This window comes from Mirounga angustirostris, unplaced genomic scaffold (assembly GCF_029215605.1).
Source record: "Mirounga angustirostris isolate CCGP_5_RB_7025 unplaced genomic scaffold, mMirAng1.0.hap1 SCAF_16, whole genome shotgun sequence".
NCBI lineage: Eukaryota > Metazoa > Chordata > Mammalia > Carnivora > Phocidae > Mirounga > Mirounga angustirostris.
The window spans coordinates 46,602,403-46,615,833 of record NW_026991724.1 but is presented as its reverse complement, the minus strand read 5'-3'; the positions used below and the strand labels follow the sequence as shown (position 1 = coordinate 46,615,833).

General features: G+C 52.4%; 2 protein-coding genes across 2 annotated transcripts; both read left to right on the top strand.

Moving 5' to 3' along the window:
* Positions 1-2,889: 2,889 nt before the first annotated feature.
* LOC123842592 (interferon lambda-4-like) lies at positions 2,890-4,377 on the top strand. The gene is made up of 5 exons (XM_045871865.1): positions 2,890-3,057; positions 3,504-3,575; positions 3,692-3,835; positions 4,036-4,110; positions 4,279-4,377. The coding sequence occupies exons 1-5, from the start codon at positions 2,890-2,892 to the stop codon at positions 4,375-4,377; spliced, it is 558 nt and encodes a 185-aa protein (XP_045727821.1).
* Positions 4,378-7,818: 3,441 nt separating this feature from the next.
* Positions 7,819-9,305, top strand: LOC123855013 (interferon lambda-3-like). Its single transcript, XM_045890372.2, has 5 exons — positions 7,819-7,992; positions 8,275-8,352; positions 8,602-8,745; positions 8,860-8,943; positions 9,031-9,305. The coding sequence occupies exons 1-5, from the start codon at positions 7,819-7,821 to the stop codon at positions 9,127-9,129; spliced, it is 579 nt and encodes a 192-aa protein (XP_045746328.1). The 3' UTR covers positions 9,130-9,305.
* Positions 9,306-13,431: the final 4,126 nt, after the last annotated feature.

The following is a 13,431-nucleotide window of genomic DNA, read 5'->3' as shown; positions in this document are numbered from 1 at the left end:
ATCATGACCTGAGCCGAAGGCAGACCCTTAACTGACTGAGCCACCCAGGCGCCCCAAGTGACTAACTCTTGATTTGCTCAGCTCTTGATCTCAGGGTCATAAGTTCAAGCCCCTTGTTTGCATGATAAAACTCACCATGTAACTCACCATGTATCATAGATCTCAATATAAAGTGCAAAACTATAAAACTCCTAGAATACAGCATAGGAGAAAATCTAGGGGACCTTGGATATTGGTGATGACTTTTGAGATACACCGAAAGCACAACCCACAAAAGAAAAAAATCGAGGAGGTAAACTTTATTCAACTTAAAAACTTCAGCTGTTAAGAGAATGAACAAATTACTACCTTCCTCTCCACTAGCCTTGAGAACAATGGCTTTAATAAAACCTGGAGGTAACCTCAATGCCCACCAAGAGGGGATTGGTTACTAAATGATGCCATTAGAATGGAAGCCTTAATAGTGGTATATGTGGGATGTTTTCCTTTGCCCACCCCCCCCACCCCCGCATCACTCTTCCCAGTGACTGCTTCCCCCCTGCTCCGGAGCCCAGGAGGCTGGCCTTTGGCCTCCATTGGGTGCAGCCAATTGGAGGCCTCACAGTAGGCCCAGGGAGAGGAAAGGAGAGTATTTACTCTTTGAGAGGTCAGAGTATATTTAATCCCCAGGCTTCCTCCCTGCAGGGTCATGACAATTTGTGTATTTGTCCATCCTGGGAACAAGATTTTCCTTCCCAGGTCAAGTAATCACTCCCTCCCCTTTCCCTTCCCCCTGGACGTAAGGAGGACAGACCTTCCCCCATCCAGGGCCCCAAGGCCTTGCACTGCCCCTCATCCTTTACCTTCACCACCCAAACCCTTTGTAAATACTTCCGGTATTAAGCTCACCTCAAATTATCCTAAATGGATTGGGCCATCTGTTTCCTGCTGGGACCCTAACTGGTACAGTATCATTAAAGATGTGGAGAAATGCAAATGAGAGAGAATGGTAAGACATTAAAAGCAGGCTACCAAACTGTATACAGCCTGATTTCAGTCTAGGAGAAATTATTCCTAGAAAGAAAAAGAAGAGGGTGTGTGTGGAGGGGAGGGAGATAGTCCATGGAATTGCTACTGATTGTTTAAAAGAATTACCTCCAGGAAGTGGGATTAAAGTCTTCCTTTAACTCTCCAAGTCCAATGTTTTGTACTGAATCTTCGGATGTGTTACTTTAGTAATCAGGAAACATATGCACAGGAGTGCCTGGGTGGCTTAGTTGGTTGAGTGACGGCCTTTGGCTCAGGTCATGATCCCCGAGTCCCAGGATGGAGTTCCAGGATCGAGTCCCGCATCGGGCTCCCTGCTCGGTGGGGAATCTGCTTCTCCCTCTGACTCTCTCCCGTCTCATGCTCTCTCTCACTCTCACTTAAATAAATAAATAAAATCTAAAAAAAAAAAAAAAAGGAAACATATGCACAAATAAACAGGCATAAAATTTCTACACATTGGAAACATGGTTCCAGAGCCAGGCTGAGGGGAGAGAGGTAGGTGGTGCAGTTATCAATGGGTATTTTTTCTCCTTTACGCATTTCTGTACTTTCCATGAACCAGCATTGCTGATGTTATCAGAAAAAGTAGATTTTTTTTTTGGACAGTAGTTGCAAGGTGAAGTAGATTTTATTTGTAAACTAAAACAAGGAGATTGAGACAGACAGAGACAGACAGAGGGATCCTGGGCTGGATGATTGCTAGAAAAAGGAATGAGATACAGACGGACTGAGACAAAATCAGAGACAGAAACAAGAACAAGAGCCACCGGAGGCCTCTACACAGGGGAGAACAAGGAATGGAATGAGATGAACAGAGATGGAGAGAGAGGACCGAATCAGATATGTAGCGGCAATTATGGCTTAGAGAGAAAGCCTTGGGGCCGGACAGTGTGTAGGTTCAAATCCAGCCTCCGTCAGGTACTGCCTACCTTGGAAAAGTTCCTTCATTTTACTGTACCTCACTTTTCCCATCTACAAAATGGAGTTAATAATAGGGCATCCCTTGCAGAGCCCTTATTTGGGTATTAAAAGTGACACCTTGGGGCACCTGGGTGGCTCAGTCGGTTAAGCATCTGCCTTTGGCTCAGGTTGTGATCCCAGAGTCCTGGGATCAAATCCTGCATCAGGCTCCCTGCTCAGCGGAGAGTCTGCTTCTTCCTCTCCCTCTGCCCCCCAGTCATGCTCTCTGTCTCAAATAAATAAATAAAATCTTTTTTTTTTTAAGTGACACCTGTGTATGGATTACTTAAAACAGGGTCTAGGACACAGTAAGCCCTATACAATGGCTGGTTGCTGTACAGCCACTGGATACAGTTCTGTATTATATATAGACCGGAGATAAGGACGCCGAGGCTGACGACAAGAAGAGAGGGTACAGAGTGGGACAGGGACCAGAACTGAGGGCAGATTTCGGGGCAGAGTCATGGCTGGCACGGTCCCGCGCGCGGGTAAAGTCCTCACCCGCTGGCGAGCATCCCTCCCGGCCCGCGGCCAGCGCTGACGTTCGGAAAGCTGAGCGGGACCGCGAGGGAAAGCCCGGTGGCTCACCGGGTCCCCGCCGCTCACATAAAGCCGCCATGGAGGGCGCAGGCACCGCTGTCCGAGGTGGGCACCACGCCGGGGCCAGCGGGAGGCAGGGCCCGCTGCCGCCCCAGGGAGGCACCGAGGGCACTCGGCAGGGGAGCAGGGAGCGCACAGACGCCGACGGCCGGAGGGGGTCTGCGGGCTCCTCCTGTCTCCCGCCGCCGCCGCCGCCGCCGCCAGCCGCCGGCGCTCCGAGCATCAGCCCCTGTGCGAGGCCCTGCAGAGGCCGGCGCTGGGCCTCTCGCCCGCCGTCCCGCGCCTTCCGCACGAGCAGAGATGGGCCCGAGGGGCGCAGCCGCGGCGGCCGTGGCGCTGTGGGTCTTGCTGACGGCGGGCGAGGCGGCGGACCCTGGCGTGGCGACGCCCCGGCGCTGCCTCCTGTCACACTACCGCTCGCTGGACCCCAGGGCGCTGGCGGCCGTCAAGGCGCTGAGGGACCGCTACGTGAGTGATGCCCAGACCTCCCCCCCCGCCCCCCGCCCCGAGCCCGAGGGCCGGCCGGGTCCCAGGCGCCGGTCCCCGTCTGCGACGGCCCTTGCGCCCTAGCGCCCGGCAGGGCGGCTCGGATCGCCGGCAGAATTCTGCGCACCAGCTCTTGCGGGCCGCCGAGGGGAGGGGAGGGGAGGGGGGCGCTGAGCCCCGGCCCCGCCTCTGTGCAGTCGCCCCCCCCCCAGGGCGCCCCCTGCAGGCGGGCTCGGTTCCACGTCCGCGCAAGGGGCCGGCGGGGTGCCTTCTGCCACCGTTCGCGCCTTCGGAGAGCTGCGGGGTTCCGTGCACAGGCCGCACCACGGTCGCGGCCAGGCGCGTCCCACGTGCAGGAATCCCCGCCGTCGCAGCGCTTCGGGGGCGTGGCGAGGAGGCCCAGCCTCACCCCGGCCCTCGTCCCGCAGGAGGAGGAGACGCTGAGCTGGAGGCCGCGCAACTGCTCCTTCCGCCCGAGGAGGGATCCTCCGCGGCCCTGGGTGAGGCGGCCGAGCCGTCGGGGCGGGAGGGGAGGAGGGGAGGAGGGGCCCGGGCGGCGGGGGACGGCGCGGGCCGGGGGCGCGGCCTCTCTAACTGCCGCCGGCTCCCCCCGCAGTCGTGCGCGCGCCTCCGCCTCGTGGTCCGGGGCCTGGCGGACGCCCAGGCGGTGCTGAGGCGCCTGCAGAGCCCCGAGCGGTTCCCCGGCACCGGCCCGACCCTGGAGCTGCTGGCGGCCGCGCGGCGGGACGTGGGGGCCTGCGTGAGTGCCGCCCGCGCCCCCGGCCCCTCGGGCCTCCAGCCCGGGCCCACCCGCTTGGCCGAGCTGTTCCGCAGCCACGGTTCGCGTGGTCTCGGGGTCTCCCAGTCCGGGCTTTGGTCTGCGGCCGGGAGGGTGACGGGCAGAGTCCCCGGGACACTCGGTTCTTCGCCGTCGCCATGTCCCTCGTGTTCCCCCTGCAGCTCGAGCTGGTGCGGCCAGGCTCGTGGAGGAAGTCCCTGCGGCCACCGAGGAGGCGTCCCCAAACACGGAGAGCTGTGAGTGGCGCGGGCGGTGGGGCGGTTAGACCGCAGGGAGGACCGTGTGAGGTTGACACGGGGTGGGAGCTCAGACTCTGAGCGGTGAGCGACTGGAGGGGACTTTGTCCCGGAGGGAATTCCTGGCTCAACCCGGCTCCGCCTCCTTCCCGGGGTCCCGGGTTCCAGGACTCGCGTCGGTGCCACGAAGCCAGCGTCATCTTCAACCTCCTGCGCCTGCTCACGTGGGACCTGAAGCTGGTGGCGAACTCGGGGCCTTGTCTCTGATCCCCGCCGCGGCTGCGCCTGGGACCCGCAGCTCTGCAGGCGGGCGGCTGCGGGGGCTGCCTTCTGCTGGCGCATTGGAGCAGGCGGGTGTCTCAGCCAGTGGGCGCTGAGGCTCGGGGGACTCTCAGCCTGCGTTGGCCGGACCTCCACCCACCTGCACTGAGGGCCGGAGGCGCTGGCGCTTTCCCCAAGACCAGACCGAGTTCCCTGAATGCAGCGATATTTCCGTGGGACGCGTTGCCCTATGATCTTCCAGGCGCCTGGTGTGGCTAGAAGAGACTTGAGTCTGGAGTCTGCCTTGGTCGCTGACCCCCACGTACCATGGACCAGTTTCTACTTCTGTGGTTACCAGAATCCCAGAAGCTCTCTCCCAGAACAGCCCCCCCCCCACATTTGAACCTTCAACTCCCACTTTGAGATTGTATGAATCTGTGACTCTTGAATCTCCCCAGTGGGGAGGCCCCATACATTCCCTGAGGGGTTTGGTAATGAAAGGTCTTAAAGTTCTTAAGTTATTGTAGTGTTTTTGGATTCTGTTACTTATGGGTGTTTTGTATTTGCAAAATTCCCGTGTTTATCCGCTGTTGGTCTGCTGGTGTTAATTTATTGCCAGTTATTAAATATTATTGCATTTGTGTTGGTTGTTTCCCCTGTGACCATTTTGGGGTGCACTGTTCAGTAAAAATGCTAAGCCAGGGAAATCAGATGACTTGACTTTCATTTCTGACCTTGCCATTTAATTATGGAGTAACTCTGGGCAAATACCTTCTCTCTGACCCTTGGTTTTCTCATCTATACAATGACATTATTATACTGTCCTTGCAAGTGAGTAATGTACATTGAAATAGTGTTTATAAAGCTTACAGGTGAGGTCATAGTGTGGTCTTAAGAGATCTCCATTAGGGCGCCTGGGTGGCTCAGTTGGTTAAGCGACTGCCTTCGGCTCAGGTCATGATCCTGGAGTCCCGGGATCCCCGGGATCCCCGGGATCCCCGGGATCAAGTCCCGCATCGGGCTCCCTGCTCAGCAGGGAGCCTGCTTCTCCCTCTGACCCTGCCCCCTCTCATGTGCTCTCTGTCTCTCTCATTCTCTCTGTCTCAAATAAATAAATAAAATCTTAAAAAAAAAAAAGGGATCTCCATTAAATAACCGCACACACATAAGTCCACAAACAATTGTACTTTTTTAACTTGTCCAGATTTGGGCTGGCGATCTTTGTTGCTAACTGCATGCTTCATTCTCGATGTCATACAGTTAGTGAGGGTCAGCGCCAGGTCTGAACCCCAGACCCTTTAGTTCCAGGGTCTGGAAGTGCTCTGAACCACCCCCACTGAGCTGCCTTTGTGAGAAAAATAAGTACGAAGTTTAGGAATTTTTTTTTTTTTAAAGATTTTATTTATTTATTCATGAGAGACAGAGAGAGAGACAGAGGCAGAGGGAGAGGGAGAAGCAGGCTCCCCGCGGAGCAGAGAGTCCGATGCGGAACTCGATCCCAGGACCCTGGGATCATGACCTGAGCCGAAGGCAGACGCTCAACGACTGAGCCATCCAGGCGTCCCCGAAGTTTAGGAATTTTGAGATAAGATGTCAGTTTGCAGAATTCACTGTTGATGCAGTGTCTTCTCCCCTGAATTAAGGCCCCTGCAATTGACAGAAATTGACCAGTGCGCTGGTAGGTGAGTTGGGTACATCCCTGCTCTTGGTTTTAAAACAATTTTATATGTCAGAGCTCAAAGATTTTCCCAGCTGAGGACTTCCGTCTACACTCTCTTGAGTTATGAATGAAGGAAAGGAGGGGTTACGGTGGGGGTCAAGTGTCAAAAAGGACTTAATATTTTCTCTCCAAAAAATTCATCACCTCCAAGTTCAGAAGATCTAACTACAGAAAGGCCAGAGACTGCTGTGGATACTGTCTAGGTGTCAGACAAAATTCATTAATATCCAGCCCTCATCACTTATTTGCTGTGTGACCTTGGGCGGGTCTCTTAACCTCTCTGAGTCCCTGCAGATTACTACTTATTTACAATGTATGCAAAGCACAATATGTGCTTGGTGTTAATGTGGATATTCAATTCTACATTGTGGCAAAACCTCTGTGAGCAGGTGAGACATACAAGTGCTCAACAGAAGGGGTGGGGTGTCCTGTTTTCCTTTTGCACCTTCTGTTGCCTTTACCCAGAAGGCTCCTCCTTCACATCTTCACGTAGCTCCCTCCCTCACTTCCTTTAGGACTTTGCTCAAACGTCATTTTCTCAGGCCACCTCATGAATACAAACTTCCTCCTGCACTCTGCTCTCATCTCTGCATGATTTCCCTCCCTCGATTTTCTGTTTCCTGACATAATACATACCTTGTGCTCCCCACCCCAACCCCCACCCCCGACACTGTCTGGTACTCCTCTCTAGTAATGAGCTCTGTGAAGGACTGTTTTATGTTTGTTTCTTTGTTTTCCGTGCCCAATTCCTGGCACTTTGGGCAGTGCCTGGGACTGAATAAGTACTCGGTGCATAAACGAAGGCATTTGTCACAACAGAGCTGGTTCCCTTGAAGTCCTTGGGCACACCCAATTCCTTAGCAGAGCGCCATAGTCCTGGGTCCTTCATGCCTGGACAATGAAAGATGTTCCTGGAGGCTCTTCTCCTCCCCTCCATTCTCTCTGTCAGTAGCAGGTGGGAACAGGTGGGGAAGAGCCGGTGTCCTCTCCTAATTCTCTGGTGTTTTGCCTTTCTGACTCTCTCCTCCTGCGCCCAGCAGCCTTTCCCCTCCCCTACACAGCCTCCCTCTTGGAAGTTCCAAGTTCTTTGTGGCACCAGCCCCCAAGGGTGCCTTTTCCCTCCCCTCCCTGCATGAGAGCACCCTGCAGAAAGGCAAGTCCCTCTGTGCCCTCGCAGAATCTAGCCCCTTCCAGGCACCGTGACCCCTCCTGACAGGGCTGAAACTGCCCCAGTCCCGACGATTCATCTTCAGAACTCACCCTCACGCAGGTAAACACTGAATCAGAGTCCAGTTTCTCTTTCGCTCCCGTGGCTCAGTTGGCTCTGGGCTTCCCCAGCCTGGGGCCTCCCCCGGTGGTGGCTGTGTTTTCACTTTTCCTACATCAGCTGGAATTGCCCATCTGTCCAAGTTAAAAAAGCTGCACCATGGGGCTCAGGTGGGAATCACATTTCAGGCAGAGCTGGAAGTTCAGAGACAGACAGACAGACAGAGCAGTCTGCTGGGATCCAGAGGAGGACACTGAAGTCAGAGACGCCAAACAAGACTGAGTGAGGACCCCAGGCGACAGCTTCTAGGAGAACATCCAGATTCCGCTATCTGCTGAAGGAGACCAGGGTCCAGGAATGAAGCTGGGTGAGCCCCCTATCGTGGTCCGTGACCCTCAGCTCACCCTCAGCGCCTGATGCTCCCTGACCCCTCACCTTTCTGTCCTTCCGTATCACAGGTATGGCTGTGGGCTGCCTGCTGGTGCTGATGATTATGGCGCTGACCAGGGCAGGAGCGGTTCCTGGCCCCAAGCCCCTCGGGGTCCTCCCGGATGCAAGGGGCTGCCACTTGGCCCAGTTCCAGTCTCTGTCCCCGCAAGAGCTGCAGGCCTTCAGGAGGGCCAAGGACACCTTTGTGAGTCTCCCCACTGCCCCGCCTGCTGTGGGCTAACCTCCCCACCCTGCCTCTCTGGGTTACCGTGCTCCCCTCCCGCAAAGGGGGACCTGCGCCCTTCCCTCGCGCTACCTCCGCCAGTCCCGCAGTGGGCAGACTCACCCCTCCCGTGGTGGAGGTGCCTCTATCACCCTTTTGCAAGTTAGCCTCAGCTCCTCCGGCTGTTAGCATCGTCCAATCCTACTGGAGTGTTCTCCCCTCTGTCCCTCCTGCTGGGGGCTGACCTCTGCCTTTGCTTTCCAGGAAGAGTCGCTCTCCCTGAAGACCTGGAGCTGCCGCCCCCGCCTCTTCCCCAGGACCTGGGACCTGCAGCAGCTGCAGGTGAGGGGAGAGTCAGGCCCACCCCTGCCCTCCCCTGGCCCTGCTCCTCTGGCTCCTTAGGCTGCCCCTTCTTCTCACGTGTCCGTCTCTCCTCCCCTCCCCACCAGCACCACACACCGCTTCCCCTCCCTGAGCACACTGGCTGTGCCCTCTCACCTGTCCGCCTACTGTCATCTGTCCCTGCCTCAGTCCACCCCACCTGTCCTCTCTCGTGCGCAACTCTCATCTGTCTCTGTCTCCCATCCTCAGGTGTGGGAGCGCCCCGTGGCCTTGGAGGCTGAGGTGGCCTTGACCCTGAAGGTCCTGGAGACCATGGCTGACAGGTCCCAGGGGGGCATCCTGGACCAGCCCCTTCACACGCTGCGCCACATCCACTCCGAGCTCCAGGCCTGTGTGAGTGCTTGGGGGGAGTGGGGGAGGCACCCAGGCCCTGTCTGCGCTCTGACCACCTGAACGTCCCCCTCCGCCCCAGGCCCTGCCTCACACACCACCATCCTCTGCCCACAGGTCGAGGCTCAGCCCCCAGCAGGGCCCCAGCCCCGAAGCCGCCTCCACCACCGGCTGCACCGGCTCCACGAGGCCCCAAAGAAGGTGGGTGACCAGGGAGTGAGCAGTGTCTGGGGACAACTGGGAGCCCAGATGACAGGCAGCCCCTGACCAGCCCTTCCTCCCCCACAGGAGTCCCTCAGCTGCCTGGAAGCCGCTGTCATGTTCAACCTCTTCCGCCTCCTCACCCGGGACCTGAAATGTGTGGCCAGTGGAGATCTGTGTGTGTGAGCCCCGAGACCCACCTGCACCCTGTCCTGACATCTTAGATATTATTTATGCATCAACCACTTTTCTTAATGTATTGCCACCCAGTCATTATTTATGTATTTATGTGCATAGATTCTTAAATGTGGACCCACTAAAATGTTTATTTTTCTACTTTGTATAAAAATTGCACAAATAAAAAAATGAGGAAACATTGCTCCTTGTGGTGTGGGACTGTGGGTTTGTGTGGACTAAATTTTTAGTTTTTTTTTTGTTTTGGGGGTTTTTGTTTTTGTTTTGCTGATGTAACCAATTATCACAAACTTAGCATCTCCAAGGAAGACAGATCTCACATTTCTGCAGGTGAGAAATCCAGGTGACCTCAAAAGTTTCTCTGCTGTGGGTCTCACAAGGCTGAACAAAGTGTTGCTGGCTGGATTCTTATGGTGGTGGGGGGGAGGGGCTCTGGGAAGAACCTGTTTCCAAGCTCATTCAAGTTGTCGGCAGAATCGGTTCCTTGTGGTTGTAAGACCGAGGTCCCCGTTCCCTTGTGACGTTGTGAGCATCCATCCTTGGCTCTTGGTAGCCTCTTTCTGGTCTTGACGCATGGGACCCTACATCTCCGAGCCAGCAACAGCATGGGAAGTCCTTCTCACGTTTGGAATGTCTCTGACTTCCCCCTTCCAGCCCATGAAAGTTCTCTGCTCTTCCGGACTCAGGGTTTAGATTGGACCCACTAGGATAATCCAGGGTAATTTCCGTATTTTAAAGTCCACAAACCCTAATCACATCCACAAGACCCCTTTGCCACGTAACATAAGTAGTCACAGATTCCAGGGCTTGGGGTGGGCATCTGTGGGGGGCCAGTATGCAGCCTACCGCAGTAGATATGTGATTGTGTGCATGTGTGTTCTCTCTGAGGGCATGTGAATGGATCACTTCGATGCATTCTATTATAAAATTATATTCACTAAAATGCCTTCATAAGAAGAACATTTGTCATCATGCCCGAGAAGTCCAGAACAGCAGGGTCCCGTATGGTCCACGGGCTACACATCGCTAGCGAAGCCCTTGATACGAAGCTAGTATAAGCTGAGCTGGGCTCAAAGTATAAAATACACTGCAGAAATTGAGGGATTTTTATTTAAAAAATTTTTTTCAGATGGTGCCTGCCAAGTTTCTCCGCTGTAAAGTGACTATTTCCTCTTTGTAACAAGTGAGTATGGGGGGAGACTTGAAAACTAGGTAAATGTAAATGCATATTCCTTCTCAAACTCCAACCTGTTCATATTAGCATGCACTGACGGTGTTCGCCTGGTTGTTACTGTCAGGACAGTTACCAACCAGTGATTCTCTTTCTACATTTTTTAGCTGGCATTCTACTGTCAGGAAGAGCTTTTCTCTTCTCCCTCATTTATGTATTTACCGATTAATTTCTATCAGCATGGACTCATGGCTTATTTTATTCAGTGGATTGTAATTCCTTACTCTCATTTATTTCGCTGTTCCAGTTGTCCCCAATCAGGTCAATGGGAACACTTTTAAGAGGGCGCCTATGTCCTTTTGTGTGTCCCCATCATTCTCTGAGCACCACCTTGCTTTCTGGAATATGATTTAAAATATATTTATTTATCTATTTATTTTAGGGGGAGGGGCAGAGAGAGAGAGAGAGAGGGAGGGAGAGAAGCAGACTCCTGCTGAGTGCAGAGCCTAACATGGGGCTCGATTTCACGACCCTGAGATCATGCCTGAGCTGAAATCAAGAGTCGGATGCCTAACTGACTGAGCCATCCAGGTGCCCCTGGAATAAGATTTTTAGTAAATTTTGCCCTGCCCCAGTTCTGTAAAGAGCCATTTCTCCAAGAAGATCTGGTTACTTTCAGTGGAGAACAGTATTTAGAGACCAGGATGTAAGTACTAGGTGGGCTGATTGCTATAGGAATACCATTGTCTCTATTCTTTCTGAGAACAGAGCTAGGGAGTAGATGGATGTATGTACAAAATTTTTGTTTACTGTAAAAGGCTAAAATCTCAGTAATAATTTTTGTATTGATTATCTGTTGAAATTATATTTCAGATATATTCTTTATCATTTCATATATTTTGTATATTTATTGATCATATATTATTTCATATATTTCTTTTTACTTTTTAAATGTGGCTACTTGAATTTAAAATTACATATGTGGCTCACATAACACTTGTATTGAACAGTGCTGGTTTCAAGAGTGTGATGTCATAGTGGTTCTAGGCTCTTTCCACCTGGCTACTCCTCTATCCTCAGTGTATCAGTACTGTCTCCCCTCATGATCATAAAATGGCTGCCACAGATCCAGCCATCACACAATCACCTAATTGGTCAAAAAGCAGAAATGGCAAAGACTCCAGCTAGCTGTATTTATATTTATTCTCTCTTTCTTCCTTTACTTAGAGAACCCCCAAGTTTTACGTGAATTCAAGAGTGCTCTACCAAAGACAACATTTCCCAGCCTCCCCTGCACCTGAGGCAGCTGGGTATTGCCCAATGCATGCAAGTGAAAGTGATCTGAGCACCTTATGAGTCAGGAAATGGCAATGCCTGTCTCTTCTCCTTTCTCCTTTCCTGCTGAATGACAGGAATGAGAGTAGTCAACTTATTTTGTCTAAAATTTTCCAGGATATTTTCAGTGGCTATAGAATTCTGTGTTGACAGCCTTTTTCTCTTTCAGCACATTAAAGATTCAGGGTAAGTTATATATAGACTTAGATCCTTTCTTTCTGGAGCTCCCTCCATATTGAGATATCCTTTCCCACTTTCTAACTGCTCTGGAAGTCCCAAACTCTGGTGTCTGGTGTCCAAACTCAGGTCAAGGACTATGGTTTTCTACTTGAGTTCTAGCTGTCCCTTGCCACATGGACAGAGAGGCATCCCCAGGTGAAAAGCCCTATGAACTTAGATCTCACACAGTGCATTTGAAGGTCGAATCCTCTCCAGTTTCTACCTGCTTCTGGTTTCTCTCCAGTGCCTCCAAATAATTGTTTTTAATTTTTAAAATTTTTTATTTGGGAGGGCAGAGGGAGAGAGAGAATCCTAAGCAGGCCCCACGCCCAGCACAGAGCCCAACATGGGGCTCAATCTCACGACCCTGAGGGATCTACCCCAGCTAAAATCAAGAGTCAGACACCTAACTGACTGAGCCACCCAGGTGCCCCTAAGTAGTTGTTTTTTTCTATTTTTAAGAAAGATTTATTTATTTTAGAGAGAGAGAGAGAGTGGGAAGGAACAGCAGAGGGAGAGAGAGTCCCAAGCAGACTCCTCGCTGAACACAGAGCCTGACACGGGGCTTGATCTTGCAACCCTGAGTTCGTGACCCCGAGATCACAACCCGAAGATCACAACCCCGAGATCACGAGCCAAAGCCAAGGGTCAGATACTTAACTGAGAGCACCACCCAGGCACCCTTAAATAGTTGTTTTTTTAAAAAATCATTTTGTCCAGAGTTGCTGATTGTTTTGTCTAGAGTTGGTAATTGTTGTCTGTGCAGAAGGTAGTCAGTACCCTCTGACATGTCCCTGTACCACCCTTCTCCCTCTCTGGTTCCCCCTCAAGTGAATGATTGCACTTGGGCTCTCTCCTGTGGCTGCAGACACATGTCAGCTGGGATTTGATGGATTCAAAGGTTTGACTGAGTTGGATGCCATTGTTGGCTCACTCATATGGCTGGCTGTGAGCTCAGCCGGGAGTGTTGACCAGAGCGTCTGCAAGTGACTTCTCCAAATGACTCAGATTTCTCCCAGCACTGCAGTCCCTGAGCAGCTGAACTTCTTACAAGAGAGTTGGCTGCCCTCCAAGCAGTGTTTAAGGGACGGGAAGTGAAAGCTGAAGGCTAGTTAAGGACTATGTCCACAAATGACACTATATTCTATTGGTCCCAGCAATCTCAGGCCCTGTCCAGATTGGAGGAGATGGTGAAAAATAAAACTCACTCTTGATGGTGGAATAGCAATGTCACATTGCAGTAGAGCATGTGGGATAGAGATATTGCTGGGAAATACAATTTGACCACAATAGACACAATCCTGAGTTATCCCCCCCACACACAATACTCTAAGAATGTACGATGCTGTGTGATTGAATGTGAGTGTCTGTCCAGGGTCTATGGCTGTCCAGTGCCCAGAGGAGTAAAAAAAAATCCAGGCACCTCCAAAGGCTTTATCTAACACTAGTGTTAGGGGATAGATTGATTGGCATCACTCTCCATGGTCCTGAATCTGTGTGATTTCTCCCTGCCCAAAGCCATGCAGGAGAATGGTCCAACTCTACCAATGCACACATATTGTGTGTTC

Excerpts from the sequence above, each read along its gene's own strand:
- LOC123842592 (XM_045871865.1), top strand. The coding sequence starts at position 2,890 with ATGGGCCCGAGGGGCGCAGCCGCGGCGGCCGTGGCGCTGTGGGTCTTG. Across the intron at positions 3,058-3,503 it reads AGGCGCTGAGGGACCGCTAC|GAGGAGGAGACGCTGAGCTG; the intron begins GTGAGTGATGCC and ends CTCGTCCCGCAG. Across the intron at positions 3,576-3,691 it reads GGGATCCTCCGCGGCCCTGG|TCGTGCGCGCGCCTCCGCCT; the intron begins GTGAGGCGGCCG and ends CTCCCCCCGCAG.
- LOC123855013 (XM_045890372.2), top strand. The coding sequence starts at position 7,819 with ATGGCTGTGGGCTGCCTGCTGGTGCTGATGATTATGGCGCTGACCAGG. Across the intron at positions 8,746-8,859 it reads ACTCCGAGCTCCAGGCCTGT|GTCGAGGCTCAGCCCCCAGC; the intron begins GTGAGTGCTTGG and ends CTCTGCCCACAG. Across the intron at positions 8,944-9,030 it reads TCCACGAGGCCCCAAAGAAG|GAGTCCCTCAGCTGCCTGGA; the intron begins GTGGGTGACCAG and ends CCTCCCCCACAG.